The sequence below is a fragment of the Miniopterus schreibersii genome (genome assembly GCF_964146895.1).
Source record: "Miniopterus schreibersii genome assembly, chromosome: 2".
NCBI classification, from domain to species: domain Eukaryota; kingdom Metazoa; phylum Chordata; class Mammalia; order Chiroptera; family Miniopteridae; genus Miniopterus; species Miniopterus schreibersii.
The window spans coordinates 137,226,937-137,254,824 of record NC_138102.1 but is presented as its reverse complement, the minus strand read 5'-3'; the positions used below and the strand labels follow the sequence as shown (position 1 = coordinate 137,254,824).

The 27,888-nt window shown below is 52.9% G+C and overlaps 4 protein-coding genes across 33 annotated transcripts in view; 1 reads left to right on the top strand and 3 right to left on the bottom strand.

The window, feature by feature from the left end:
* The first annotated feature begins 130 nt into the window (after positions 1 to 130).
* Positions 131 to 7,361, top strand: SHMT2 (serine hydroxymethyltransferase 2). Its single transcript, XM_081129523.1, has 13 exons — positions 131 to 764; positions 2,241 to 2,507; positions 3,452 to 3,649; positions 4,133 to 4,212; positions 4,392 to 4,592; positions 4,905 to 4,986; positions 5,151 to 5,273; positions 5,400 to 5,539; positions 5,878 to 6,043; positions 6,238 to 6,337; positions 6,431 to 6,586; positions 6,668 to 6,775; positions 6,887 to 7,361. The coding sequence occupies exons 2-13, from the start codon at positions 2,475 to 2,477 to the stop codon at positions 7,012 to 7,014; spliced, it is 1,515 nt and encodes a 504-aa protein (XP_080985649.1). The 5' UTR covers positions 131 to 764; positions 2,241 to 2,474; the 3' UTR covers positions 7,015 to 7,361.
* NDUFA4L2 (NDUFA4 mitochondrial complex associated like 2) lies at positions 7,355 to 9,745 on the bottom strand. 2 transcript variants are annotated; one of them, XR_013998256.1, is made up of 5 exons: positions 9,644 to 9,712; positions 9,190 to 9,278; positions 8,360 to 8,420; positions 7,915 to 8,236; positions 7,521 to 7,674 (listed from the first exon to the last, which is right to left on the bottom strand). XR_013998256.1 is itself a non-coding variant. In XM_081129525.1 (4 exons), exons 1-4 carry the CDS (start codon positions 9,698 to 9,700, stop codon positions 8,180 to 8,182), a joined length of 264 nt encoding a protein of 87 aa, XP_080985651.1. In that variant the 5' UTR covers positions 9,701 to 9,745; the 3' UTR covers positions 7,355 to 8,179. The 2 variants fall into 2 exon arrangements, 1 of the variants encoding a protein (XP_080985651.1); XM_081129525.1 differs by having other exon boundaries at positions 7,355 to 8,236; positions 9,644 to 9,745.
* Positions 9,746 to 16,228: 6,483 nt separating this feature from the next.
* STAC3 (SH3 and cysteine rich domain 3) lies at positions 16,229 to 22,872 on the bottom strand. Of its 4 annotated transcripts, none has more exons than XM_081128217.1 (12): positions 22,682 to 22,872; positions 21,895 to 21,958; positions 21,348 to 21,615; positions 21,010 to 21,107; positions 20,736 to 20,799; positions 19,797 to 19,894; positions 18,159 to 18,225; positions 17,925 to 17,974; positions 17,555 to 17,640; positions 17,312 to 17,363; positions 16,882 to 17,019; positions 16,229 to 16,651 (listed from the first exon to the last, which is right to left on the bottom strand). In XM_081128217.1, the coding sequence occupies exons 2-12, from the start codon at positions 21,955 to 21,957 to the stop codon at positions 16,553 to 16,555; spliced, it is 1,083 nt and encodes a 360-aa protein (XP_080984343.1). In that variant the 5' UTR covers position 21,958; positions 22,682 to 22,872; the 3' UTR covers positions 16,229 to 16,552. The 4 variants fall into 4 exon arrangements, with proteins under 4 accessions (XP_080984343.1, XP_080984344.1, XP_080984345.1 ...); XM_081128218.1 differs by having other exon boundaries at positions 21,348 to 21,609; XM_081128219.1 differs by lacking the exon at positions 21,895 to 21,958 and having other exon boundaries at positions 22,682 to 22,866.
* Positions 22,873 to 24,775: 1,903 nt separating this feature from the next.
* The window catches only part of R3HDM2 (R3H domain containing 2), a 142,974-nt gene continuing 139,861 nt past the window's right edge, over positions 24,776 to 27,888 (bottom strand). For 24 of the 26 annotated variants that reach the window (XM_081130294.1, XM_081130278.1, XM_081130272.1 and 21 more), the window contains 3 exons: positions 27,057 to 27,154; positions 26,636 to 26,720; positions 24,776 to 25,795 (listed from right to left, as the gene is read on the bottom strand). In XM_081130294.1, coding sequence (XP_080986420.1) covers positions 25,455 to 25,795; positions 26,636 to 26,720; positions 27,057 to 27,154 — 524 coding nt within the window. In that variant the 3' untranslated portion in view covers positions 24,776 to 25,454. The remainder of the gene's footprint in view (positions 25,796 to 26,635; positions 26,721 to 27,056; positions 27,155 to 27,888) is intronic. The other 2 variants (XM_081130279.1, XM_081130293.1) reach the window with 1 other exon arrangement.

Genomic DNA, 27,888 nt, shown 5'->3' with positions numbered 1-27,888 from the left:
CCTGAGGTGGGGATTTTCCTCCCAGAGGTGGGCAGAGTGACGCTGCAGGAGATAGGATGGGATTTAAACCTGAGAGAGGACTCCTAGCGGACTATTTGGGACTATTTGGGGGAGGAGATATAACGGCTTTGAATTTCCAGTCAAGGAGATGCGGGGACTTCGTAAGCAGAGCGCTGACAACCTGCTAAGTTCCGTGGGGCTGGCTGGAGGCGGCAGGTGGGGGGAAGGGGAACGGTGTTTGCGGCATCTGGAGTCATCGATCTTCCTTTTCCTTCCTAATTTCGTGGGCGCTGAGTTTGCAGACGGGTGAGGGAGAGAGGGAGTGAGGCCTGAGACGAAGGGGTGGGGGAAGGGACGTGAGAGAGTTCGGAGAGTGGGGCTTCGTCGCCGCTGCAAGTCGCCCGCAAACGAGGCCCCCTTCAGCCAGCTGCCCATCCTCTCCACCCCCTCCACCCCCTCCACCCCCGCCTACAGCTCCAGCCCTCAGCTCCCTCCTGCAGCTACGGCTGCTAATTTTATCCGCCCCCAGCCCTGGCCGGGGCGTTAATTGGCTGCGGCTTCATTAGCAGTTCTCAAGCTCAGCCGCCCCCCGCCCCTCGGGACCCCTGACCGGGGGCTAGGGAGGGGGTACTGACAAGCTGCGGCACAGAACGAAGCCTCTTCTTCAGCCTTCCTTCGCCGCTAGTCCTGGGTCAAGGTACCTCAGAGAGAGCAGTCTTCTCCAGGGGATTGCCCACTGGCTCCAGAGGGAAACTGAGTCAAAGGTGAGTGTGAGCCAGACGCGCCTGGGAGTGAAAAGTCCCTAAGGGGAAAATAAATATCGATGGATGAACGAATGGATGGATAAGAATGAATAACAGGATCAACCAAAAGAAGGAGGGAGGTGGGAGTGGTTCTAGGTCAGAGACTGGAGGAAGGAGAAGAACCCAGTGGAGTCCTAACACAGGCCTAGTGCTGGAAAGACCTGGGAATTCTTGGAGCAAGAGTGACAGGGAAGAAGGTTAGAGCTAAGGGGGAACTTCTGAGGCCTGGTATGAGAGCCAAGTGAGAAAGGTTGGAATTAACCCATCTGGGCCTTAGTTTCCTCACTTGTAAAGCAGTAAAATAATGTGAGATTAAATGAGATTTTGCCTGTGAACTTGCTTTGTGATGGATTGTCTTCCCCTCTTCCTCTGACTCACAAACCTGCCTTCTCCAAAGCCATTCTCTCCTGCTCTTCCTCCCACCCTCTTCTTCAGACATCTGGACACGTGAGAGCAGAGCAAGGTGCCCCTGCCTGTAATTGCACTTGTTGCATTTTGTTACCTGTTCACTTCTTGATGTCCCAGCAGTCAGTAATCTATTCTTATATCTCCAGGGCTATGGCATGCCTGGCACAGAGTAGGAGTTCAATATGTATGTTGAATGAAAGAATGTGTAATATTGCTATGTGAGGTAATGGTTCTCAAAATCACTGCTTATTAGAATCATGAGGAGAGGTTTTGTTGTGTCAGCGTGAGTGGGTGAATACCAACTATTCTTTAAGACCCATTGAATCAGAAACTCCAAGGAGAGTCTCCACAGTTATATTTATATCAGATTTCCCAGCTAATTCTGATACCCAGGCTTGGGAACCTACTCCTGGAAGGGACAGTGAGTTCCTCCCCCAAAGGATGAGGCCAGAGGAAGTCAGGCTAAAAGGAAGATCTCTTCCTGTTCCAAGTATCTATAGCCCCAGGGAAATAAAGAGAGCTCAGTGACTGCTATGGAGGCAAGAGGTGAACAGTTAACAAAATTCAACAAGTATAATGACAAGATGGGGCATCTCGCTCAGCTCCTGGATGTCCCAGGAGAAGGAGGAGATGGCGAAGGAGGAGGCACATTATTAAGTCAGAGGAGGAAGGGAGGACAATCTATTCCAGAGCATGCATATATACAAAGTCTCATTTAATCCCCACCACATGTTATTTTATTATTGATTTACAAATAAGGAAACTGAGGCCCAGATAGGTTAATTTGCTAGTTGGTCCCAGAGCTGGAGCTTGAACTCACGTCTCTCACCCTTCCAAACCAGGTGCATTCCAGGGCACCATGGCACTCTAGCTTGTATAGGAGTGTTTGTATTTCCCAGGGAGCCTAATAACGCTAGGTATTCAGTAGGCACTCAATAAATGGCTGTTCTCTGGACGACAGCTGGGTGAAAAACCTGAAGATCTCCAGGACAGTGAGGAGATGGGGGCAGCAGTAGATCTTTCTTTCAGGCCCTCTGACCCTGGGGCTACAGACGGGAAATGAAGCGGAAGAAAGGTGGAAAAAACTACAATTCCCAGAAGGCCATAAAGGAGTCGCTGCACGCATGTGTAGGCCCCTACCCTTAATCTTGTGGCCTCTACGGCTGCTGTTCCTACGCATGCGCTCTCGGGTCAGTCTTCTTCCGACTCCTTCCTTCCCCAAGCTAGAGTTGGCGGCTGGACCTCCTGCGACTTCGGTTTGAGATGCTGCCTTTCTCTTTTCTCTCGGCGACTCGGGTAAGAATGGGGCTCCGGAGCGTGGGTGACCAATAGAAAGCAAGCTCCCCTCCTACCGTAGTATCCATTCACAAACTATGAGGTTCTCCCGGGTTTTCCACATGGTCTGGGTCCTCCGGGAATGGACGGGCAACCAGGGAATCCCCGAGACCCCCGGGTGGGGCGGGGTAACTAGGGGCCCCTCTCCATTCCGGTAATCAGAAGCCCCAGGGCCACGTGACCTTCCATTTCACGTGGCAATTGGGAAGAGAACTAACTGATGCCACGTGAATCCTGTGCTGGCGGACAGCTGGGTTTCCACCCTGGACCAGCAAGCTGAGTCTTTTCTGCAAACTCTTAGCCCTGGGGATGATGCAACCGAGCCCACTGCTTGCATCAGGGTTCTCGAGGCTCTGTGGACTGGAAGGAGGTGGAAAGGGGCAGGGCAGAGGACTGGAAGTGGTTTTTGGGCTTCCCTGTCATCAGACCCCCACCCCACCTCACCCCATCCCTCTTGCCTTGGGACTGCTAAAAATCTACCCTTCTACCTCCATTGTTCCGAAAACCACCTCTAACTAAGCCTGTTGTCTTAATCCCTTGCAACTTGGCCTCCCCTCTGACTGGAATATCAGTTTATGGAGGCCCTAGGGAAGACCCTTCTGTTCCTGTGGGTGGGGAGGTTCTGGAACCTCTAGCCTCTAGAAGACAAACTTTACCCTGTGGCTTTGCAGAGTGGAAGATTCCGAGGCGAGGTGAATGGACCGAATCAGAACCACCCCCTGGACATTGATCTCAGCCTTGGCTCTAGAACTAACTTTTGGAGTGGGGTAGTGAAAACTGGAACAGGCAGGCTGGACAGCTGGCTGTTGGGTTTGGAGCCAGAGGGCCCAATAAGCATGGCTGAGGGTTGTTGGGAGACTATTTGTCTGAACGCTTTTATTTGACCCTGGCTTTTCCTCCCCTAGCCTCTTCGGAGATATGGTCAGCTGGTCAGGATGGTCATACGGTGCCAGCACAGTGAAGCAGCCCAGACCCAGACTGGAGAAGCAACCAGGGGCTGGACAGGCCAGGAGAGGCTGTCAGACAGTGACCCTGAGATGTGGGAGCTGCTGCAAAGGGAGAAGGACAGACAATGTCGTGGCCTGGAACTCATTGCCTCAGAGGTGGGGCCTGGGGAGAGGGGCCAAGGCTTGGGTCACCATGGTGCAGGAAGTAATAGGTCATCTTACTGCTATTTCTCCAGCTCTCCCTTTCAGACTCAGGATCTTCCTCCTGGGTCTTAGCTCCCTCTCTTTTTACTGTTCTCTGAAGCAAAGGCAGAGCTAGACTGGGTTATGGGATGGGGGCATTAGAGAGCTTCCAGATCCCCTCCTGTCAATTCTGGTCCCTTCCCCCTCCCAAGAGAAAAGAGGAACCTGGAAGCACAGGTACGAGTGGACAGGTGGGCTTGCTGGGGATGCCTATCATGGCAGCTTGGATTCTGAGGATGCTGCCTCTCGCCCCAAGCCTGGCAAGGAACCCTGAATGAACAGAGCTTTCTGTAGAACTCAACTCCTTGCAGCCTGGGGTTCTGGCAGGGTGGGCTGTGGGAGTCTCTCAACAGGGGCTCTTGTACCTTCTGACATTGTCCCCACCCTTTACCCCAGAATTTCTGCAGTCGAGCTGCGCTGGAAGCCCTGGGGTCCTGTCTGAACAACAAGTACTCGGAGGGTTATCCTGGCAAGAGGTGAGGACTAGGCACCAGAGGGCTGGAGGACAGCCTTAGGGATGGTGCTCCTTGTAGGGGACACCTGCCTGCACCCTTCCAGTGTGTTTAGAGGAGTAGCCTTTCCACTCCTTTGCTACTAGTCAAGGAGATGGTGGAAGCCTTTCTCTGTGTCCTGATATTCCCTCCTCCCATGGCAGATATTATGGAGGAGCAGAGGTAGTGGATGAAATCGAGCTGCTGTGTCAACGCCGGGCCTTGGAGGCCTTTGACCTGGATCCTGCACAGTGGGGAGTCAATGTCCAGCCTTATTCGGGGTCCCCAGCCAATCTGGCGGCCTATACAGCCCTTCTGCAGCCTCATGACCGAATCATGGGGCTGGACCTGCCTGATGGTGGCCAGTGAGTATGAATGGGGTGGGTGATAGGCTTAGCGGGCAGTATGGGCACGAGAGAGGAGTTATTATTGCACTCCCACCATGTGCTATGCAGATGGGAAACAGGCCTCTCCCTGTCTTTCATCTTACAGAGCAGGAAGAAGATAAGACCCCAGTAACCAGGGCTCAGCACAGAGTGGACAGAGCAATGAGGGTGGTGCATGCTAGGAGCAGTGTCCCAGAGACAGAGGCCTTTGGAGCAGGGCAGGAAAGGAGTGGCTAAGTCTGCGCGTTGCTCCACTTAGAAGCCTTCTTACTTCCTCTTCTCCCCTCCCAGTCTCACCCATGGCTATATGTCTGATGTCAAGAGGATCTCAGCCACATCCATCTTCTTTGAGTCTATGCCCTATAAATTGAATGTGAGTGAGTGCTCTAGGGTGTGGGGAGGGAGCTGCTCATGGTCTGGGAACCCTCTCCTGGGAAAAGTGAGGGGCTGAAGCCCTAGGCAGCCCTCAGGGTCAAAGAGGAAAGTGGGCTGCACTGCTTCTTTTTAAAGGCTTTAGCTTTTTGTCTATCTCTCCAGCCCCAAACTGGCCTTATTGACTATGACCAGCTGGCAATCACTGCTCGACTTTTCCGACCACGGCTCATCATAGCTGGAACCAGCGCCTATGCTCGCCTTATTGATTATGCCCGCATGAGAGAGGTTGGTGGAAGGCTGGGGTACCTGCCACTCCCTAAGGGGTGATGGGGAGATTTTGGAGGAGGGGCAGCCTTGGGCAGGCCTGTCTGGGCCCTCCCCAGACTAAGGCCTGTTTCTGTACCCGCCGAGGTGTGTGATGAGGTCAAAGCATACCTGTTGGCAGACATGGCCCACATTAGTGGCCTGGTGGCTGGCAAGGTGATCCCTTCACCTTTCAAGCATGCGGATGTTGTCACCACTACCACTCACAAGACGCTTCGAGGGGCCAGGTCAGGCTCCCCTGAGGTCAGGCCTTGCCTTTCCCTGCCTTCGTGCCTTATTCCCAGGGCATTGTTGGCCTGGATCTGAGAGGATCTCATTCTACCTGAAGAGTTCTACCTAGTCTGAGGATTCTCCTTCTTTTGCCCATGGTGGCATTTCCTTGGCAGGGGGTTTGGGGGTGGGAGGGAGGTTCTGCTCCCCTTGACCACTGGAGTCAAGCACACTGAGCATGACTGAGGAGGACTCTCAGAGCCCTCAGGGGCCTGGGTCAGCCAGCTTCCTCTGCTCTTCCCATCCCTTGTCCTTTCTTTTCAGCTTAGATTCTGACTACCCTCTTCCCACACAGGTCAGGACTCATCTTCTATCGGAAGGGGGTACAGTCTGTGGACCCCAAGACTGGCCGGGAGATCCCTTATACGTTTGAGGATCGAATCAACTTTGCTGTGTTCCCGTCCTTGCAGGGGGGCCCCCACAACCATGCCATTGCTGCAGTGGCTGTGGCCCTAAAGCAGGTTGGAGAGCCTACTATTGTCGGGGTGGTGGGCATCTGGATGCTCAGGCCCTGCATCTTGCTAACTGAAGTTGGAGCTGTTGGGAGGGAAAGGGCAGAAGGGGAGGGGTCAAGGCTGGAGTCACAACTATGCTGGGGGCAGAAGAGTAGAAGGGGTAGGACTTGAGGTCCCAGGTGCTCCTGTCTCATCTCTAGGCCTGCACCCCCATGTTCCGGGAGTACTCCCTGCAGGTTCTGAAGAATGCTCGGGCCATGGCTGATGCCCTGCTAGATCGAGGCTACTCACTGGTGTCTGGTGAGCCGGATGTGTGTGCGCGCGTGTGTGTGAGCCTCTAGTCTCAGGCATAGGCCCAGGACTCACCATTTTCTGCTTACTGTTCCCCCTTAGGTGGCACTGACAACCACCTAGTGCTGGTGGACCTGCGGCCCAAGGGCCTGGATGGGGCTCGGGCTGAGCGGGTGCTGGAGCTTGTATCCATCACAGCCAACAAGAACACCTGTCCTGGAGACCGAAGTGCCATCACTCCAGGGGGCCTTCGGCTTGGTGAGACCTGGAGTTCCAGGAGGGAAGGGTGGCTGTAAGATGGGCTTGGGCTATGCTAATCCTCTTCTGCCTCTCTTCCAGGGGCCCCAGCCTTGACCTCTCGACAGTTTCGTGAGGATGACTTCAGGAAAGTGGTGGACTTTATAGATGAAGGGGTCAACATTGGCTTGGAGGTGAAGAGCAAGACCTGTGAGTGTGCTAGACCCCTGAGCCAGCCAGTTACTTTCACTCTCTGCCCTTTCCCCAGTGATCTCACTGCCTTCCCTAGAGCTCTGACTACTTTTCCTCACTCCTCTGTAGCCAAACTGCAAGATTTCAAATCCTTCTTGCTCAAGGACCCAGAAACAAGACATCGGCTTGCTGACCTCAGGAAACGGGTGGAGCAGTTTGCCAGGGCCTTCCCCATGCCTGGTTTTGATGAGCACTGAAGGCACCAAGGAAATGAGGCTCATAGACTAAAGTTATTCGTCTTCCCTGTACCTGGACCAATGAAGGGGATCGCCTATCTTCCAATTTTTTGCTGGAGGAGGGAAGTCCTCTCACTTAGAGGAAGAGCCAGATGTAGTTTCCTTCACAAAATTTGTAGCTGAAATTCCTTTTTGTAAGAAGACTTAGAAGAAGGGGGCTGGGGCTCTCTGCCCTAACGGTGCCCATTATCTCAGTGTTATAGACTCCCTACTCTTTCTTAGGGACAGGGGAGTTACCTTTGTGAGCCAGAGGAAGGGGTGGGTAGACACCCTCCTTTCTGTTTTTATCTAATAAAATGCTAACCTGACTTGAGCTTCTATTACTGTGGGAGGGGTCCCCTGGGCCAGGTGGTGATTTGTCTCCCTCCATGTGTTTCTCGCCCACAAGGACCCCCGGGGGCTGCAGCCTCCTCTCTCTCTCTCTGATCAGAGCCGACACCAGACGTGATTAGCAGGCGCAGCAAATTCAATTTGTTAAATGAAATTGTATTTTGCCCACGGCTGCTTCTGTTTGATCCCAGGGGACAGAGGGGAGCAAGGAGGGGTGGGATGACAGGGGGAGGCCCAGGTGCTAGGCTGGAGGGGGTGTGGGTTGGCTCCTGAGTCACAGGGAACAGCATGCTGCCCCTCCCTGGGTATAGAGGTGCCTCATCTAGAGCAGGCTGGGCAGCAGGCTGCGAGCCAAATCGAGCCTAGAGCAGCACCTCCCTGGGCTGGCTCCCAGAGCCTGGGCAAACGTGGGGCCCGCCACGTCGCTTGGCACTCAGGCCCCTGCTTTGCTCTTGGCTCACATTGGCCACGCTCAGCACGTAGCCTGTGCCACACCCTACAGGGCCCCTGGTAGCTTAGCAGAGGGGCAGCTGCCTTGGGTCTTTTGGGTCAACCCACTGCTTCCCCACCTCCTAACTCTCCCACCCCCAATCCCCTGCGTGAGACTAAAGCTGAGGGTCAGAGGCGCTTCCGCTGCTGGGAGTAAGGGAAGAGGGTGGGGGTGGAGCTGCCTCCCCTTGGCGTGGGAACCAGGCCTGTGTACGCAGGAGCTGGACTGGTGACGAAGTGGCGCCCTGGAGGCTGGGGGCAGAGAGTAGAGGAAAGGAGGAGGCTGGCTGATGTGCCCCAGCCAGGCTCAGAAGTCTGGCCGGTCCTTCTTCAGCTTCTTGTAGTCCGTGGAAACTGCAAGGAACTATGGAAGGGCAGGGGTTGCACAGAGTGCCCCAGGCCTCCCTTTGGGGGGCTACCAAGGGGTCTTCCCAGGGAACAAGAAATGAGAGGATGGAAGTGCAACCCTAGAGCCTCTGAGAGGTACCTTGTATTGGTCATTGGGGCTCAGGCGGTTCCAGGGCTCTGGGTTGTTCTTTCGGTCCCAGCTGTGGAGAGGGAGGGGGAGGGTTAGAGTTTCCTCTCTGGGAACTAGGACTCTAGAGCCTAAGGTAACACCCAGGGTCTCTGCCTCTACCCCACCACCCCTGTCCTACCCAGAGGGGGCCCATTTGCCAGAGATTGGGGAGGGGTAACATTAGCAGTTACTGACAAGACACAAAGACTGTCACCATTGTCAGAATGAGGCCAGATGAGGGGCAGACAACCCAACCCAGGGACTCCCACTTGTGCCTTGCCACCCTGGGTCAACCTGGAAGAGCAGAGCAGGGGGAATCAGGCAGAGATCCTGAAGGGCTGGGGTTTCTGTAATGCGTCTCCAATTCCGAGGAGGCAAGGTGAGCTCCTGATGCGTTCAGAACACCCCCCTGACCCCCCTCTGTCTCCGGCCAGGCCGTGGAGTCTCATTGTCACCCGACCCCTACTGGACCCCCAGACGTTCATCTGGCCACATCCCCAGCGCCAGGCGTGCAGATATTGAGGTACCCACCGCCCGCCTGCCGCGGCAGAACGGCGTCGCCATGGCAACCGGGGCAAGTCTGGAGCCACAGACGCGAACGCCGTGGGGTGGACCGAAGGGGAGACGGGCTCTCAGGTCAGGAGCAGGCTCAGCCCCGCGATGCCCGGGGCAGGGGCAGGTGTGCTGCGGGGGATCCGCGCTAGGACCACCCATTCCCGCCACTCCTGAGAGGCCCACTCTTTCCTGCCTCATCTGGCCCCATCCAGGCCCCTAGCCAGTGTCCCAGGCCCGGCCTTTACCAGACGTCGGGGCTGCGCAGGGCGAGCCGCAGCAGGTAGAGTGCAGCGCTGCCCATGCCCAGGCCAATGAAGCCGATCATCGGGATGAGCTGCGGGAAGATTGAGGACACTTTTAGAGTCAGCCCCCTCCCCGTAGTTCCCAGTCTCCCTTTACAAGCTTTCCTGCCAAGCTGCCCCCCCCCCCGGGCCGGCGCTCCCTCCCTTCTGGGAGAGGGGACCGGGAACCTCAAACACCACAGCTCCAGCCCTAGTCTCCCTCACCCCTCAGCGAGCCTGTCCCAGGGGGATTCAAGGGACACGGGGGCGGGCATATTGCAGGGATAGTTGAGGGCACCCTGGAAAAAAGGTTAGGAACACTGGGGGAACTAGGCAGAAGGAAGGGACTGGGAGATTTGAGGGCCCGCTGGCAAAAAAGTTAGGAGTTAGAATCAGTGGCTCTGGGGACAGAACTCACCGCGGGATGTCTCTTGATCTGCCGGTATAAGCGGGCCCCAAGACTGGTTCCTGCCATATCGCCTCTCCAGTGTCTGGTCCTCTCCAGGGCTCGGCTCCCTCGCTCCTCCTGGGGTCCCGCCCCCGGCTGGGGAGGGGTCAGCCCAGCCCGGCCCAGCCCAGCCCAGCCCTTTGGATCCAATTTACCCCACCTCCACCCATTCCTCTTCCTCCCCCAGTTCCAGGCTCAGAGTTGGGAAGAATTGTTGGGGAGCTGAGGGATTTCTGCTCCTCCATTCTCTCCTTCAGATGTCTGTATCCTGGCCCACGGGGACACCACTGGGGCTTTGGGTTGGTCCTAGGGAGAGGCCTCACAGGGTTTGACCCAGACTCTGATTGAGAGGGGATGCAGAAGTGGGGGTAGGGACTCGCCATGAGACCAGTGGCAGGCAGACCCCCGGAAAAGTGCAGGTATGGAGTGTTCACAGGTGGCACCAGGGGAGGAGCAAGGACATCTGCAATGCTTCCCCGACACCCCTAAGAACAGCAATTTTCAACTGATGTGCCACAAGAATTTTTAAAACTGACTATTTAGTCAGGGGCACTAACCTCTTTTCCCTTAAATTGTCAAATAAAAAAATGACAACAGCCAACACAATAGCCGTCCAGTGTGAATAAATCACAATGATACCTATTTTTTTTCTGTCAGATAGGCAAAAAATATATTTTTTGGTGTGCCACTGAATTTTAGTAATTCGTTTATGTGTGCCATGAGATGAAAAAGGTCGAAAATCGCTTCCCTAGAGCATCCAGGAGATGGCAGGTCGTGGAGGCCCTAGTTCTGTCCCCTCCACAGTGTAGTGGAAGGAGGAGGACAGATAGTTCAACAGAAGAACTCAGGCTGCCCCAGTTGTCAAAGTTTGGGGGCTTGAGAAACTTGCTTGCCCTGCCTACCCTGGGGAAGGGTGAAGGTGGAACCACCCAAGGAGGCCACTCTCTGCCTCTGGCTGTGACGGAAAGGTGGAGAATCGAGTGCGAAAAGGTTAAGGAAAGATAGACACGATGTGGACGGAGGAAAGAGAACAAGACGCAGAAACAGAAGCGCAGAGCAAGCAACTGATTGCCTCCCTTTCCACAGCCAGCTTAGGTGTATGTTACCTGTCAGGGTGAGAAGGTTCACTGTCACCGTCTTTGGGGAACTGGAGTTCCAGGGACCCAGGAGCCCACCCTAACTACCTCTCCCACTCCCACGCTAACCTCCACCCTACCACTCAGGCCTGGCGGCCCCCTGGGCAGCTGGATCCCACAGCTCCCCACCGCCCCTCCAGAGCCCTGTGGCGGCTTGGGCAGGGGCTAAATGTGCACCCACCGCTGGGCCCCTGGGTGTACAGGGAGGCCCTTCCTGGGGGCTTCCTTCCTTTCCCTGGCGCGGATACCTCCCCCGTCCCCTGCGCTGACAAGTGCGGCTGTAATTAGGCTGTGGGGTCCCAGGCTCTCCGCCTCCCTCCGACGGGTAATGAGATAAAGTGTCAGCGATACAGCGAAAACAAAGAGATAGAGACTAGCTCGGACGCGTGTGGGGGGTGGGGGAGGGGGGCTGAAGGGATGTCGGAGCCTGGAGCGGCGCAGCGCGGGTCCCTGCCTCAGCACCCGCACTCCACCCGCCGGGGAATGGGGCGTTCTGTCTCCCGTGCACCCCAGCTCTCCAATCTAGGACCAAAAATCAATCCCGGAGCTAGAGCTCGAGGGGCCACAGAGCTGGGCTGCACGTCGGACTCTATGTGACACAGCTGGTGACACAGCTGGTGCGCCAGGAAGCCGGCAGGGATGTCTGGCCCCTGCGCCTCGCCCCTTTGCTTCTCGGGCCCTCGCCCGCCGTCCAGGGTCCTTTCTCGTGAGCTCCGTCGGCCCGGGCCCAGCGCGCCCCCGACCCTCCGCGCCGCTCCACTCCTAGAGCCGCCGCAGATCCTCCAGCCTCGGGCGGCCGCTCCACTCTCCGAGCCCCTTATCACATGATTGCTTCTACTCTGGCCTCTCCGGGGCTCCTGGACCTTTCACCAGCTTCCGGTGCCAGTCTCTGGCCCTTTCTTTGTGACCCTGTTTCTGGATCATGATCTTTCCCGCCGACACAGAACTCCTTGGGTTCCAGATCCTATCTCTCCCCATCCTCCCGCACTTTTCCAACAAAAGATCTCAGGCCAAGCTGACCCAGCGGGTGAGGGACCTCAGAAATTATTAGCAATGGATTAAGCGTGACCACGGGCGGACGAGGGTGCCGGGGGACCCGATTCTGAACACTGCACCGCGCAGCACACTGCTCCGCGCGGACGACGCCTCACGTCAAAAGCAGCTGGATTCCCCGCTCGGCGCGGACTGCAGGGGCCGTGGGCGCGGACGCCCCCTGCAGGCCGAGCTGCTTCTAAGCTCTCGGGGGAGATGCCTCGGACGCCCCCTGTCGGGCCGCGTCGGCCCTGCGCCCCACGGCTTTTCGGCAAGTCAGTCCCTCGGGTGGGTCCACGCCCCGCCCACCGCTCTTGTCACTCCGGCCGCCAAGGCGGTGGGTCCCGCAGTGGGCCCGGGTGGAGGGTTCCGAGAGGAGACGCGGAAGCTGCCACCTCGCCAGCCTCAGGCACCCCAGGTTCAGGATGAGTCCCCTCGAGAGGCTGGGCGGCCCCAGGTGCCCAGGGCTCCGTCTCTGCCCAGGGACTGCCCTTTGCCCCTGCCTGTCCTAGTCTCTCTAACTGCCCTTCTTTCTGCCTTTTTCTTCTTCAGGCCCTGTCTGCCTGGCTCTGTCTATCTCTGTGTCTCTGTATGTCTGTCTCTCTTCCTTATCATTCTGGCTGTGCCTGCCTCTCGCTCTGCAGCTCTCTACCTGGCTTTGTCCTCCTGCAGCTGTTTCTGTGTCTCTGTGTCGTCTCTCCTTCCCTCTCCCTCTCTCTGCCTCACCGCGTCTCTCATTACAGATGCCTCTCCTCCGTGGTCTTTACCTCTGTCTTCCCCCTCCCAGTCACCAGTTCTAGTCCTATTCTCTGGCTTGCTGCTCCTGGGGGGGCTGCAGCAGTCCTACGGGACAGCCTGGGGACACCTTGGGGCACTGCCTGGGGTCCCCTTCCCGGTCACCTCCACGTGCCTGTCACCTCAGCGCGGGCTCTGTCTTCCCTCTGCAGCTGTGGGGCTTCGGGGCGGGCGGAGCCCAGGAGGGAAGACACAGTGCCCAGCATCTGCTCGGGAGCCCCGGGGCCCCTGACCCTTTCCGCCGCTATTAAGGGCTCCGGGAGAGGCTCTGAGACGATCATGATTGCATCAGCTAAACAGCCGAGGAGCAGGGAGCCGCTCCGAGAGCGCACGAGCTTGCGAGACAAAGACGCCCGTGCCATCTGTTTATGCAAAGCTTTCTCCGCCGGGGACCCGGGCGTCCCGGTGCGTGGCCAGGCTCGGGGCACAGGGTCATGAGCCCGCTCCTGCCTGGTGTCCCCGCCACGCCGCCGTCCTCCCCCCCCCCCCCAGCACCCAGAGGGGCTGCGGGGCGAGCGGAAAGGAGGGGGACAGAAGGGGGGTGTTGATGTGATTGGAGCGGACGCGGCTGTTTCTTCAATAATGGATGGAGATGATGCGGCCGGCGGAGCCAAGCCCGCTTGCAGAGGAGAGAGGAATAGAAATCGGAGAGGAAGGGGCGGGGGCGCGAAACGCAGCCAGGCGCGCTCGCAGACACATACACACAGGCCCGCGCCTGCGTCACACTGTCTTTTGAATACACGCCGCCGTGCGGTTCACACCCAGGCACACACCCACACACTGTCACAGAGACACACACCTGCAAGTTAGATGCCAGAGCAACACACACTCGCTAGAGGCTCTTTCTGATTCTCACACATACACAGTCCCTCAGAGAGAGACCCACAGAAATGCCTACACGCGGGGCACACTCAGGCGTGAAGAATGCACAGACACGCCAAAGCACATATGCACACCTAGACACCCAGGGGCTCAGACAGACAAAAATAATAGAGGTTGAGAGGGGTGACAGAATGGTGACAAGACAGATACTCAGGATACATGGGCACACACACCAACACACATACACCTCACAACACTTGGGGCACAGACAGACACACACATGCTACACACCAGGGACATAAACATCCATAATTGCCAGGGGGACAGAGACCCACCCACCCCCACACATTGAGAGGTTGGCACCCACACATATACAGGAGCCTCTGCCTGTGCCCTGTGGTGGTGGAGTGTGGTAGGGAGGTCGCTGGGGTCCCTGCTAGAATGCCTCCTTAGCCTAGCCATTTAATGAGGTCCTGGTGACAGGCGGTGCCTGGGGCTGTTGACCCTGCACCCTGTTTAACTGCCTGCAAGCTTTCTTCCTTGGCCCCCAGGGCAGCTGGGACAGATGTTGGGCCACTCTGGCCTCAGCCAACCCCAACCCCAGCAGCTGGGGAGAGAAGCAGAAGCTATAGAGGGACATTGGTGTCTGTATAGGGAGACTCCCAGGATCCCCAACACAGCCAGGTGGCAGGGGGTAGAAGAGAGCTTCACTACATATCCCCCTCATTCCCTGTGCTGCCCAATCTTCTGACATCAAGGGGCACTTTCTTTGCTAAGAGTTGGGTGGGCACTGGGGAGGGGTAGGGTTCTGATTATGTCTTGGACCCTAGTAACCCGGCCTCTCCTCTAGTCTGTTTTCGATTCAGTCCGCTCCTTGGCCCAGACTTATGACCTTTGCAGCGTGAGGCAGCATTATCCATCACCCAGACGGCTGCTTGCGGAGTAGGGGGCGTTTGGGGCCCTCACAGGGCCAGTGTTGTTCCGGACTCTCTCTCCTGAGAACAGCTCTTCGCCAGCAGGCAACGGCTCAGCCAGTGGGCAAGTACTGGGGTCAGGGCATGACCATGGGGCTCAATCGCGATAGTGGGCCTTGTGTCCCCAGCCCTGGCACCCCAGCACCCGTCCTTTGAGCTCAGCACAGCCGGCCTTCCAGCTCCTCCTGCCCTCCCTCTCTCGGGCCCTTTGCTTAATTTCCTATTAACTGCTGATAAATCCAATTAAACCGCCGTTCTAATTAGGGACAGCTGCTGGCTCCGCGAGGCGGGAAAGGGAGGTGCCCCCCGAGTGTTTGGGGGGGGAGAGAACAGCCGCTCTCTGCTTCTCAGTACCCCCACACCAGCATCGCCGCCCAATGAGCCAGTAAATTGGTTTTGCTTCAGCATTGTGGGGTGCCCCACTCGAGGATCTCGGGGGGCTCTGGTTTTGAGTCACTCCGACCGCTTGATGAAGAGATGCGACCCAAGCCTAGCTAACCCCCACCCCCATTCATGTTAGGCAGATCCTGCCCGAGGAGGGACGGGGGCAAAAGGCTTGATTTGTATGTGGTGGTCGAGGGGGGCAGGCCTGTGGTCTGCTCCTATTCCAGCCCAACCATGATTAAAGGGGTGCTGCCTGAGTCTTCCTTTATGACCCCGCTGTCCCCCATGGAAGCCAGTACAGTCAAGAGCAAAGGAACAGGAAACAGAACCCGGTTCCGCAGCGATTCCTCTGGTGTGCTTCCCTACCCCCACCGCACCTCAGCCTTGTGGAAGGAAGGGGGACGCGCCCGTCCCGGGCCCTCCTCTTCCCCAGCCCAGCTGAGCCTCTGTCCTCCCCCCACCCTTCCCCGCCAGCAGCAGATGGTGCCTAGGCTCCCGCTGCCAACCTTGCTAGGCGGTGCCAACCTCAGGCCTGGCAGACAACGGGCAGGAGAAGAGGATCTCCTGACTGGCCAGGCTGACCCTCCCCCCATCCGCCATCAAGCTCAAGACCCTCTGCCTACTCCACTCCAGCGACCACCCCAGGCTGCCTCTCACTGGTCCTCTCCCAGGTCCCCAAACTCCTCGTCTCCTTCAGCTCTTTTCCCTACACCTTCTAGCTCCCTGCCACCTGCCACCTTGACCAGGGCCGGTATATTTGCATGTCTACATATGCAAATAAAAACATTTGCATACGGTGCGCCGCAGGGGGGTTCTCCGCGAGAGCTGGTTAGCTGTCTGCCTCGCGCCCTCTCACTTGGTACCTGTCAGGGCTGGGGAGGGGGCCGCGCCGGAGGGGTTAAGCCCCCGGGCCCTGCTAGCCGGGTTCCCCGAGGAATTGAGGAAGTGTTGTCATGGAGACGGCACGCACCCCACCCCCTCCCAGGCCTAGGGTCTCTGGCTCCCAGTCTCCCGTTCGCTCCTCTCCCCCACCTCGGCCCAGTCCCTCGCTCTCCAACCGAGATCTTGCATCGCCCCCTGGCGGCCCAGCTCGGCACTGAGCCAGGTTCCTAAATGTTAAGGGGCTGATCGCCTCTAAATCGCCAAGAGCTATGGGGACCTACCCTGCAACCGGATCCTGTTCCCAGCCGCAGCGGCACGGGGACGGTGACTCCAGGGGGCTCCCTTTTCTTATTGACTACAGAGGCCTCGCCAGGCGGACTAGCCAGTCTCCCCAAGTCCCACCAGCTCAGCCCAGGTGGGTCTCAGGTTACCCGATGGTAGTGAAATGTGATTGTTAGGGAGGATTTTCCACCACTTCGTGGGCCCTCTTCTCCCTCTCTCCTTGGCCCCAAGTTAAAGAACAAACTTCTAACTTTTGTCAAAACTTTAATAAATTCACAACATTCAACAGTTCGCCTCCCACCCGCCCCCGCACCCCAGAGCGCCTCCTAGTGGAAACGCATTTTTTTTTTCCAGCTCTCAAAGGCTGTTCTAGGCACCAGTATCCGAGGGCATAGGCCGAGGGAGGAGGGCGGGAACCAGTCCCTTTCCAGGAGCCCCGTCATGCTCTGGCGGGCTTTCCGATTCCTCCCTTACTCAGAGGTATAGTTGCTTTCACCCCTTTCCTCTCCAACCTCTGCTGGGCCTGCCCAGAATCCAACATGGGTATCTCCCGCCATCAGGCGCCTGCACACCTAAATCTCCTCCAGGAAGTCGGTGGGGAACAGCCCCACCTTGCGGCCAGTGTAGACCTTGACGTAGCCGCCAGCTTCATCTCCTTTTTGCACCACGATCTAAACGATTAAAGGATTAGAAAGGAGAGAAATCAAGGGAAAACAGTTGTAGAGGACAGCAGGGGAGTCCAGAGTTACAGAGACCCAGCCTAATCCCATTAATGGGTTAAGATCTGCAAGGAGTGTGGTTTGCAGAGGAGCCTCCTGCCTGGCGTTGGGTTGGGGCACCAGAGCTACCTGGGTTTTTTTTTGGTGTTTTCTGTGTGTGTGTGTGTTTGTTTTTTATTTACCTGGTCCTTCTTGAGAGTGATCTGTCCTATCTCACGATTCCCCACGAAGGATCTTGTTACCCGGTGCACACGTTCTCCAGACCGGACACGAATGATGAAGTTTGGAGGGAAAAATCCGACCTTGTCCCCTATTTTCCCCTAGAGGAGATGGTAGGGAAAATCAGTCTTTTTTTAAAAAAATATATCTTTATTGATTTCAGAGAGAGGAAAGGAGAGAGAGATAGAAACATCAATGATGAGAGTCATTGATCGGCTGCCTCCTGCACGCCCCCAAATGGGGATCTATCCCGCAACCAGGGTATGTGCCCTGACTGGGAGTCGAACCCCTAATCGCCTGGATCCTAGGTTGAAGCTCAACCACTGAGCCAATGGAGAATCAGTCTTTCAAACTCAACCCATGTCCCTCCCTAGCCTCCATGATTTCTCTTACCCGCCACCACTCCTCATTGGAGTCATCAATGACTGTGATCTTCTCTCCAGGCCTGGCAGGGAAAGGGAGGAACCTCTGAGATTTAGGGGCCTTACATGTGCAGTTCCTTGTTTGTACCCAGATCCAGCCCCAATAGGCTCCAAGCCCTGTGTACACTCTTCCCCACTTTCCTTTCTCACAGGGAGCTGGGCTCTCCCCTCTCCACACCCAGTACACCCCCACCCCAATCTTAAGGCCTCTCACGGGAAATCCAAGTCGTCCTTCTCCAGGGCTTTGAACCGATAGAGAGCCACAAAGTAATGAGACTGCTGGAAGCCAGGCTGCTTGTGCTGGGGGTGAAAGGGGGTAATGAGTCTCAGGGCTCCTCTGTCCCACATTGAGGGGCAGGAGTCCAAGGTAGGGGCATTCTCCAGACATACTACATTCCAGCTCTCTCCCAGATCCCTGAACTAAAAGGAGTGCACTGGTTGTGTGTGTGTAAGGTGGTGGAGAAGGCAGGTTAAGGGTAATGGGAACCCAAAGAGTAAGTATGAGCTTTTGCTGAGGTTGTGAGTGGTATCAGAACTGGGTTGGGGAGAGGACTGGGGTCCCTGCAGGGAGAAAGGAATCTCACTTTGTCATCAGGTGTCTTCTTTTCAGCCTTCTTATCCCCTTCAGGGTTTCCTGGGATGGAAACACCAACAAACTGTCTCTGGCTCCTGGAGGGTAGGCCTCATTTGCTTACCTTTCTGTTGCAGGGCCTTCTTTACCTTCAAACCTGGCATACCCTTTTACCCTCCTTTCCCTGTGCCACTTCTGAGCCCCTGACCCTCCTCTATCTCTATGGATGGAGGTGGGTGTCACTCACCATTTTGGGGTTTGCCTTCCTCTGGTCTGGCAGACTCTGGCTCTTCTTCCATCATGGCTGCTAGAGGCTGGAGGAGACACTAGAGTTAGGAAGATGCTGTCTTGGGAACCCATGCTTGCCCTGGCTCTCCAATCAGGACAGAGAACTATAGAATAATAGGATATCAGGGTTGGAAGGAGCCTTGGAGAAAATATCTCTGTCTAATGCAGACACTTTCTCTAAAACATCTTGGCAGGTGGGCCACCCACATTATGCTTGAATGTAGTTAATGACAGGGTGCTCACTACCTTGCAAATAAGCCCATGCAATTTATTTATAGGACATTTCCTTAATAAAGCTTAATATATGCTATATTAAGCATATGTCAGTCTCCCTGTAACTATTAGTTATTGGTCCTGATTTGCCTTCTGGAGGAATACAGAACAAATATAGTCCCTTTAAAGATCTGAGGGCAGCTGACATGTCCTTCCTGTCTTTTCTTCTCTAATTATTCTCAGTTCCTTCGAATCATTCCCCAAGATCCCAATTCTATGTTCTTTACTATAATGTCTGCCCTTAAAAATATTTCAGTGTGTAAGAGAAAAATGGGCAGCACAGTTTTTATAATTCCCTTAAGAAAATAGAACCCGAATGTACTAGCCTTTCTGGAAGCAGCCAAATCACATTGTTAGTGCCTTACAGTCATAGCTCACTCCACAGAAATCTCTAATTTGCACCCAACTTCCATATCAACAACTTTGAAGCTAGATTTCTAGTTCGGTTTTTGTGCAGTTGATTTGTTTCTTTGATCCACGAACAGACATGTACATCTTTCCTTACAAAATTTCAAATTAGTTCTGGGCCTTTTTCTAGTCTAGGATTTCTGAATATATTATTCAATGTATAAGTTTTTCCTTCTAGGTTTCTCACAAACTTGATGGGTATACCATTTATATCTTCATTTGTACCAGTGAGAAAAGTGTTCATAGGTGAGGACCAAGAACCAAATCATGTTATGAGGCATCAGAAATCTCCCTCTAGCTGGATATTCCCTAAAGGACCAGGATCCTTTGAATACTGTCATTTAGTCAATTTTAGGAATCCATCTAACTGTAATTGTTATCTACATTAATTCTTCCTGGTTGTCCAGAAAGATATAACTATATGCTAACAAATCCCTTGCTGAACTGAAAGCAAATCTATGGCATTATGAATCTAGTAATCCTATTACAAAAGGAAATGAAGTTACTCTTGGCCACTAGCTTTGTGCCTCAGTTACCTAATCTATAGGATAAATGTGTTAGACCAGATGATCTTTATCGACGCTTATATGACTCTAGAATTACTTGGCACGTTCTGTTCCCTGAACTCAAAAGCATAGCTCTTGCCTCTCTTATCTAGCAATGCCAGGGTCTGGGGCCTAACCTTCAGTTAGTTGGTTATGGTGGTTAATCTGACAATCTCAGAAGGGAGTTCCTGGAGAAAACACATGCTATGGCAGGAGTTCTTAACCTGAAGCCCTCTAAAATTGCATACAAAAATTTGTCTGTTGGGTTATGTGCAATTTTGGGGGAAAGGGATCCCTAGCTTCTTTCAGCTTTCTGGAGAGGAGACATGGGGTCTCTGGAAGCAACCTCAGTAGGAAGGTATGGTGCTCACATTTTTCTTATCTGCCTGTCCTTTCTTCCGTTCCTTGTTTGCCATGATCACCCCAGTGCGCAGGGTTTCAAACACAGGGTCATTACGATTTGCAGCAGCTAGTGGGAATGGGAGAAGAAAGAAGACATTACTGAGGAGGCAGGGAAAGGCTTGGAGGAAAGAGTCCTCCTAAGTAAGGGAGAGGTGGGATTGAGTAGATACCTGTGTGTGTGTGTGTGTGTGTATAAGATTAGGGATGTTGTCAGCTGGGCATACCTAGGTTATCAATCTATAAAGAGCTCTAAAAACATCACTGGAAATGTAATATGATGGAGAAAAATATTTATCAGCACTCCTTCCAGGCAGAGCATTATATGATGCTGGAAAGACAGCTTTACTAAGTTGCTTGGGAGTTGGGGAATGCTCAGAATCACTACTCTCCTTCTAAGGAGAGTTGTCCTTTAACTGCTGGCTTTTTTGTCCGAGTGGCACGTGCAAGCTGGTGTGCTTGCACCAGTGGGTTCTTCTTTTTACACCCATGCTCCTCACATACTTTAGCTTCACTTCAAAATAAATTTTAAGGGTTGATAAACTATGAATCTTCCCAGGATGTCCATAGCTCTTGGTCTTCTGTAACTAGGATGAGGAGAGTCTAGAATCCTTGTTCACTTAGAAATGGTTTTGCATATGCAAAGCACAGATTTTGAGGTTAGACAGATGAAGTTTCAGTCTTGGCTCTGTCTCTTGCTAGCTGTGGGGAGACCTAGCTAAATCTCATCTCCCTCAGCTATCAAATAGGGGAATATTGACTCTGTATCCAAGGTGGTTGAGCTATTAGGTTGAGAGAGAACCATGGGATATAGAATCTTTCTGTTTCAGAATTTGGTTTATAAATCTAGAGGTATGTTGAAACTATCTCTAAGCTTGCCCACTCCCTCAGGTTCCATGTGAGTCACTTACAGACACTAGCGTACTGCTGGTTGCTGTAGAGTGGGGAGCTGTAGGCCCGATGGAAACCAGGGGGCTGTAGGGTAGGATGGAAAGCATTAGAGAGAGCAAGGTAGGATCCAGAACCCCATCTTTTCCACGAGTGCTCACCCCTTCTTGAAGTAAGAGATTGGCTGAGAAAGAAAAAGCAGGGAAATGGAGGGGATGACCTGAGGAGGGACTGGCAAGGGGGTAGCTGGCAACATGTCCCCCTCTTCTATTTTCTTGCTCCCCAAAGCCTACTCACAATCTTGCCGAAGCATCTCTGCATCTCCACATAGGACTGACAGTGTTCATGGATGTTGGTTTTGCAGTTCTTACAGCGAAGCCCAAATTTGTTGTTGACTTGGGAGAAGGGGAGAACATTTGGGTGAGGTTTCTGTTTTCCTTTCCCTTTGTACCATTGCTGCTACTCTAGCTCTTAGGTTCCTTTCTGTCTGGGACCCAACACTCTCAGTCAAATAGTATTTCCTTCAAGCCAAATCTTGCCACAGCCTGTTTGCTATACAAATACTCCTCTCCTAAACCCTTTCCCAGTCCCTTGCCTTCAACATCACAAGTTCTCTACTTCCCTTCATGACTCACGCACAATCATCCGGGCACAGACATCACAGAACTTGGGCTTCTTGAAGAAATGATCTTTGAATTTGTGGGGCTTATCATTGACAAGCTTAGGAGGTTCTGGGGGTGGCTCCTCCTCCTCCTCCTCTTCTTCCTCCTCTTCCTCATAGATGTAGTAGATAGGCCCACCCCCAGCTCCCACTGCCTCCCCATTGGCCTGGGGCTCTGGGGGAAGCTCCATCTCCTTTGTTCCAGTAGACTCCTTCCTGAATAACTGCTTCAGCCGCTGTAGCTGGGGGTGGGGTGCAGGGCGTGGGGGGAATGAAGGAAACCCAGTGTTAAAAGAATTGTCATGCTCTACAGAGTAGGTAAGGCTGAAGCTCACTAGACATTTTTCTAGCCTGGGGCAAGGGGTACACCCCAGGTTTAGGGGGTATTGGGGACTGCAGATGCGGGCAGGCATTCTAACAAAGTAGTCACATACAAGTAAGATCAATTCAAGCACTTTTCTTTGAGGGCTGCAATGGCTTTCCAGCTCCCCCACACCCAGTGGTCAGAGGCCCTGACTCACCCCACTTTGCCGAGTTTCTGCTGGGGAGGGCTTAGGGGACTCCAGCACCTTCTTTTCTGTCATCCTGCAAGAGGTTAGACCCCACTATGACATCTAATCCCTGACATTCTTTCTCTCTTATTCCTGTCTCTTTATAGTACGGTGGTCCTTGAAGGAGAGGCTTTGGAAGAAATTCAGTTAGAGATCCTTTCACAGAGCTTATGAACAGAAAGATTCCATGGAGGTCCAGAGGAAAGCCCAGTAGGCTGAAGAACTTCCCAATTAGTTCCTCAAACCAATACCCATTCTTCCACTCTGAGGGGCAACCCCCTAATTTGTAGCCCCAACACAGTGCTCAAGGCTGCCTGGTCTAGGGATTTCCCAACAGGTGCTTCGCTTCCTCTGGGAATCTATGGGCAGTAGAGATGACACACATCTTCCTAGAGCTCCTTTTATCAAGGGGTTTGATGTGTGGAGGGATGGGCTGGGACATTTGTTCTCCTTACTTCTTTCTTGAGCCCTGGGGGCCCAGTGCCTAGGTCCCAGCTTGCCTCAGGCCTCAGCTATTTTAAGTTTTCAGAGTAATATGAGCCTTTCCTTCCCTTACTACTCCCTTCCCTTGACACCACCCCCACCCCACCCCACCCCGCCCTCCAATTCTAGCTTTTTGTCCTGGAGTAGAATAATAATTTCACTCCTAAAACCCAAACTACTCATGTACAAGGAGAAATGAACTGAATAGATTGTGGGTTGGGGAAGCTGGGGTGAGCAGTCCTGGAAACGGGGAGAGGATGAAGAGGCAACTCACGTTTGGAACTCCCTGTAAGTCGTCTGTGGAGGGAAGAAGAGCCCCTGCAGTCTTGATGGTGGCACTGGAGGAAGACTGGTCCTCTTCCTTGGGGGCTAAGCCCCCCCCAGTGCCCTCTGAACTCACACCAGCTACCAGACAGTATTTGTAGACCTAGCCTCTTGCCTTGGTGTCAGAGCTGGAATGACAGTGCTGGAGGGAAGTGGACAGCTGAGCGGCACAGCTGACACAGAGAAATTGGACACGGGGAGGTCTGGGCAAGGCTGGACCCTGACTCCTCCCATCCCCCAGAGCTGCTGTTACCTAGTTTCTCATCTGTGGTGTGGTCAGTACTGGCTAAATTCAGGAGGGGACAGTGTTCATGCTGTATACTCATTTGGGTGATTTTAAATGATTGAAGGTAAAGATGAATTATGAACAGCTTTTCCAATCCCTTCTCCAAGGTCCAAACATCTCCCTAATTCTACCCTCCCTGGACCTACTTTAGGAACTAAGCCTTCAACTTCTCAGCCATTGTCTTCTTGTGGCCATGTGTTTTTATACTATCAAGTATTGATGTAAACTCAAACCTTTAGAAAGGAAAGGGCTGGGAACTGGTGAGAAAAGGGAAATTTGAATTTTCAGAGTTCTATCAGCCAGACTAGGTTGCTTTCTTCTCTGTGGGAAGTTGGAGGGGTACCTTCCTGCCATCCTGTCAGGGAGTGAAGAACATGTAGTACTGCTTTGGTCTCTCCAGCTGTTGCCATAGGCATCTTTGCCCCCTCCCCCATTCCTCTAAAATCTTGTCCTCAAGGTGAAGGGACTTCTAAGAGCTATTAAAAAAAAAAAAAAAAAAAAGCCAGCCTGGAGGGTTCTGGGGTCTAACGACCAGACAGAGATGGTCTCAACAATGGGAAGAAGGCAATAGCTGCCACACGTGGAGTTCTTATCACCTGCAAGTAATGTCCCCATTCCCCATGAGAACTGCAAACTCTTGGAGGTGGTAGGATGCCAGGTCTCACACTCCCAGAGTCATTTTGATTCTGATTCCATCTCCCTCCTCTGGTGCCCGTGTATGCATTGATGGGTCAGTGAGTTATCTGGTATTCTTATCTCGGGCACAGAGCCTTTTCCTGCTGTGTGTCACAGCTGAAAAAGGAGATACACCCATCTCAGAGGACAGCAATTTGGAGGTGGCCATATAGTGTTGCTTTATCCCCTTTTATCTATAAGTAAAGGATTATGTTGGAGGTTGGGTCAGAAAAGCTTTGGAGGAGCCTAGCTAGAGACACTGCTACCCAGACCCAAGAGATTTCCAGGGCAATGTTCTTTGTCATTTCCACTCATTTTTCTCTCTTTAAGGGGTGGTTGAGATTGAAAAGGGGCTGCTGGATGGTTCTGGGTCTATGGGCTCTTTAATGACTCTGGTCTGACAGGTTGAACAGGCTAACTTTGAGAAGCCTCAGAGGAAAAGCTCCATCTCGCAGGCGGGTGACTTCTATTCTTCACCTTTCTTCAGCTGCACGCCCCTGGCATCTTGGTAATGCAAGTTTAACTGATGTAGCTTTTATTGTAAGAAACATCCACTTCTGTTCCTGCTAGGAAGAGCCCAATCCTCTGGCTTTAGGATTAAAGAAAGGCCCAAGTCTTCCATCCCTGAAGTTTTCAGCAGATTGGATTGACAGGTAAGAATCCAGGATTCAACCCAGTTCTGGACCTCACTTACCCCTCTGCAGCTCAGCCTCAAAGACCCTAAATGAGTGTCACAGAATTAACAGTGTGGAAGGAACCTCAGAGGTCACCTAGCCAGTCAAGTCTCTTATTTTCCTGATAAGGACTCAGAGCACCATAGTTGACAAGTGATGTGTCTGATGAACCAGTTAGTAGCAGACTTGGGAGAGCCCAGAACCAAGGTCTCAGTGGAGACTCAGCCACCTTTCAGAATTATGAGTGAGGAGGATGGGACACAGGGAATCGTGTTAGAAAGATATCCGTTCATATGCTAGAAAGGTCATCCAAACCCACATCAAATCCCTCCAACTCTGTGGGGCTGTACCTACCCAGGACCTCCAATCCCTACTCACACAAGGGCAGCAAAAGAAACAGGGACTGATGTCCAGTGACAGATTTTTTTTATATTTAAAAACAAAATCAACCTCCCCCCAAATAACCCCCCAAACAAACAAAATCAGATTAAATAAAATTTACAGTGAATATACCTAGCAAACATCTGTATGTGCAATTAAATACTGTGTCTGTTACTGCGGCACGAACCTCAAACAAACAATATACAAGTGTTCAGGGGGTTGGGGGGAGGTCCAAGTTTTAACTCTGTGGGGTTTGGGGTGACAAGATGGGGAAAGTGAGAGGAAAGGGAAATCAATTTCATTTTTCTTAATTCTGTCCATATAAATATATTCATAAAGACCAAAAAAGGGAGCTTGGGATGGTAAGGAAACAGGAGAATAGGAGAGTGTAGGACCCTCCCAATTCTACCTGACCAAAAAATATGAAAGAAATTCATTTCATGGTAGGAGAAGAGATAAAAAATGATAGAAGAGGATGGGAAGGAGGGGGAAGCAGAGGGAGGCCAACCAGGGAGAGGGGACCCATGGCAGGGGAGTAAGGAGTCCAGTGCCAGTGTGTTTGTCTCTGTCTCTATCTTTATCCCTACTGTCTTAGGCTCCAGTTTAGTGCCTGTCGCCTTCCTTTCTCCTGTCCATGGTCTCTCAGGATGCCCCAACTCCCTTCACCTTGCCCCCACTCCTGCTGTGCGAGTCCCTTCCCCTCTTGTTTATTGGGAGCTGGCTCGCTCCAGGATCCTCAGGTCATAGTTCTTTTTGGCCACTCGAAGTTTGAAGCGACTCACAGAGTTGTTGAGGCGAAGGGAGGCATTTTGGGCAGCCAGGGGGCTGGGGAACACAGCCACGATGGTGTACAAGGCAGCGAGGTCTGCGTGGCGACCGTTCTCAGCAGTCCCACTATTGTCCCCCCCACCCCCACCAGGCAGCCCCTGAGCATCCTTGAGCCACTGGATCTTGGCACCGGACATGGCAAGCTGAGTGAAGAGTTTGTCCGCTTCGGTACGAGTGATGCCCTCAGGGAGATCTGTCACCTCCAGCACCCGCCCCAGGACTGGAAAGGGGGGAAAGAAGACATTATGAGAGGGTTAGAATAGGAAGGACTGCAGCATTCAGTTGATCAAGTCTGTATACAACGTACTCAAAAACCTGGCCTTTCCCACTTAGCTCTTTCCTCCTTCCTCAACCAACCCAATTCCCTACCATCCAGACTCTGATCAAGGCAACTAGCAGAAATGAAGGAAGCTTTCTCTTCTAGCCCCAGAGAGGTAGGAAAGAAGAGACTGGGAATCAGAATCACAGATTGAAGATCTGGAGACCCATACCTCAGTTCTTGTTACTGTGAAGGAAGTATGGCTTTTGCTGATGTTCTTTCACAAAGTCAATAGCCTAATCTGGAATATGTTCCATAGATCACTTCCCAGAGACTGGCCCAAATAGATTCCTCTTTTTTATCATCTAGGGAAGTCAGTTTCCCCTCCTTTCCCTGTTTAGTAAACTGCTCCAAATAGGGGAAATCCTGAGAGATTTTGTATGCCTAGTATGGAAGGCCTGCAGGAGGAGAGTTACTCCCCCATATTCTCGTCAATCTTCTAAATCGGGTATAGGCCTACCAAGGTAGACATTCTAGATTAAAGTCAGGACCACTCCCACAAGACTCTGTTACTAATGGGCTCAGCAACCCACATCATTATGTTAGTCCCAATTTTTACTATGATCTTCCCCAGGACCTGGAATAGCTTGGGAAGTAGGACGGAAATACTTCACTTCTCTAGCTTTTCCTTGCTCTTAGTACAAAAGGCTCCCATTTCTACTCCCTACTCTAAGCTGGCTTTTCCCAGCCATGCTGGGCTGATAATGTAGGGCTAGAGGGGGAAGTTTCCTGTCCACTCACCAACATCTGTTGTCCCCAGGTCAGTGGAGGCAGATTTGAGTGCTTGTCTCTTGCTCCGGTTTCCATGCTTCAATCCACTCTGTCCCTTCAACATAGAAAGATAAAGCTCATCCTGGGTATGAGCTTTGCATCCCAATGTATGTCTGAGAGATTAAGGAGCAGCACCCAACCTGAGGACCCCACCCGGCAGTCAGATTAGCCAGCAAGTGGCCACTGAGAAACAAAGAGACCCTCCCTCTTGGTACTGGAGTGGGTAGGGAAGAATGAGTACTGGAGTGGGATAAGGCCCCTCCCACTTTGACCATTCTCTCTGTGTTATCTCCCTTGTGCACCCTGCTGGTTGAGGTGGATGGCCCAGACATAGGAGCCTGGATGAAAAGGGGTGTCTGATGGTCCTGAGGCTGATGGTGGACACCCTTACCTGGTGCACTGTGTAAGTCGACTGGCCATGGAGCAAAGGAGGGCAGATGGACAGATTGTACTGTAATGGCTGACCCAAGAGGGAGTAGCGCCCATCACCTAGGAAGAAGAGCAGATGGTTTTCTGGGAGTTTGAACTTCATGGTATGACATTTTTATGAGATTTCAGGGGGCTTTGGAGATAGATATTATTTCTACTATTTCTATAACAGGAGTGCCCATGTGACTGATTTAAGAGTTATCTCTCTTCCGAAATCCCTTAGGTCTCAGCTGTATCTTGAACAAATGGGGCTATTAGGCTCCCTTGTCCTTGAAGGGTTTTGTCTGTTGTAGACAAAAGGTCCTGGAGGAAACCTACAGACCCTTATGAATATCTTTTATTTCTTATACAGATTCTCCCCAACCCAAATCCAGGGATCAAGTTTCTGACTCATGCCAGAATACAGTGTAGTGGACAAGAGGACAGACTTGGAGCCAGATTGCCTAGGTTCAGATCCTGGCTCTGTTACTGGAAATGGGATGGTGTGTATGTTTTCCTTTCATTAGTGTTACTGGGAAGGTTAAATGAATATAAGACATGTAAAGCACTTACAACAATGCCTGATACATACTAAGCACCATTAGTGTTAGCTATTGTTGTTGATAAATATATTTCAGAGCACTTTAAAGTTTTTAAACCATAGTCTCAACTTATTTTTATACTATTTGTGACAACCAAGGCAGAAAGCAGATAAAAATTATTCTCATCATTATGTGTGATTAAGCCTATTGTATGGATTAGAAAACAGGTCTGGTTCCAAATTTAAGTAACATGTTAAACATTACATAGCTACT

Coding starts and splice junctions, on each gene's coding strand:
- SHMT2 (XM_081129523.1), top strand. CDS start 2,475: ATGCTGCCTTTCTCTTTTCTCTCGGCGACTCGG. Junction 5,540..5,877: donor AAGACGCTTCGAGGGGCCAG/GTCAGGCTCCCC, acceptor CTTCCCACACAG/GTCAGGACTCATCTTCTATC. Junction 6,044..6,237: donor TGGCTGTGGCCCTAAAGCAG/GTTGGAGAGCCT, acceptor TCTCATCTCTAG/GCCTGCACCCCCATGTTCCG.
- NDUFA4L2 (XM_081129525.1), bottom strand. CDS start 9,700: ATGGCAGGAACCAGTCTTGGGGCCCGCTTATACCGGCAGATCAAGAGA. Junction 9,279..9,643: donor AGATCAAGAGACATCCCGCG/GTGAGTTCTGTC, acceptor ATCTTCCCGCAG/CTCATCCCGATGATCGGCTT. Junction 8,237..8,359: donor GCCCCAATGACCAATACAAG/GTACCTCTCAGA, acceptor GCCCTTCCATAG/TTCCTTGCAGTTTCCACGGA.
- STAC3 (XM_081128217.1), bottom strand. CDS start 21,957: ATGACAGAAAAGAAGGTGCTGGAGTCCCCTAAGCCCTCCCCAGCAGAA. Junction 20,800..21,009: donor AGAGATGCTTCGGCAAGATT/GTGAGTAGGCTT, acceptor CCTACCCTACAG/CCCCCTGGTTTCCATCGGGC. Junction 19,895..20,735: donor CCAGCAGTACGCTAGTGTCT/GTAAGTGACTCA, acceptor CATTCCCACTAG/CTGCTGCAAATCGTAATGAC.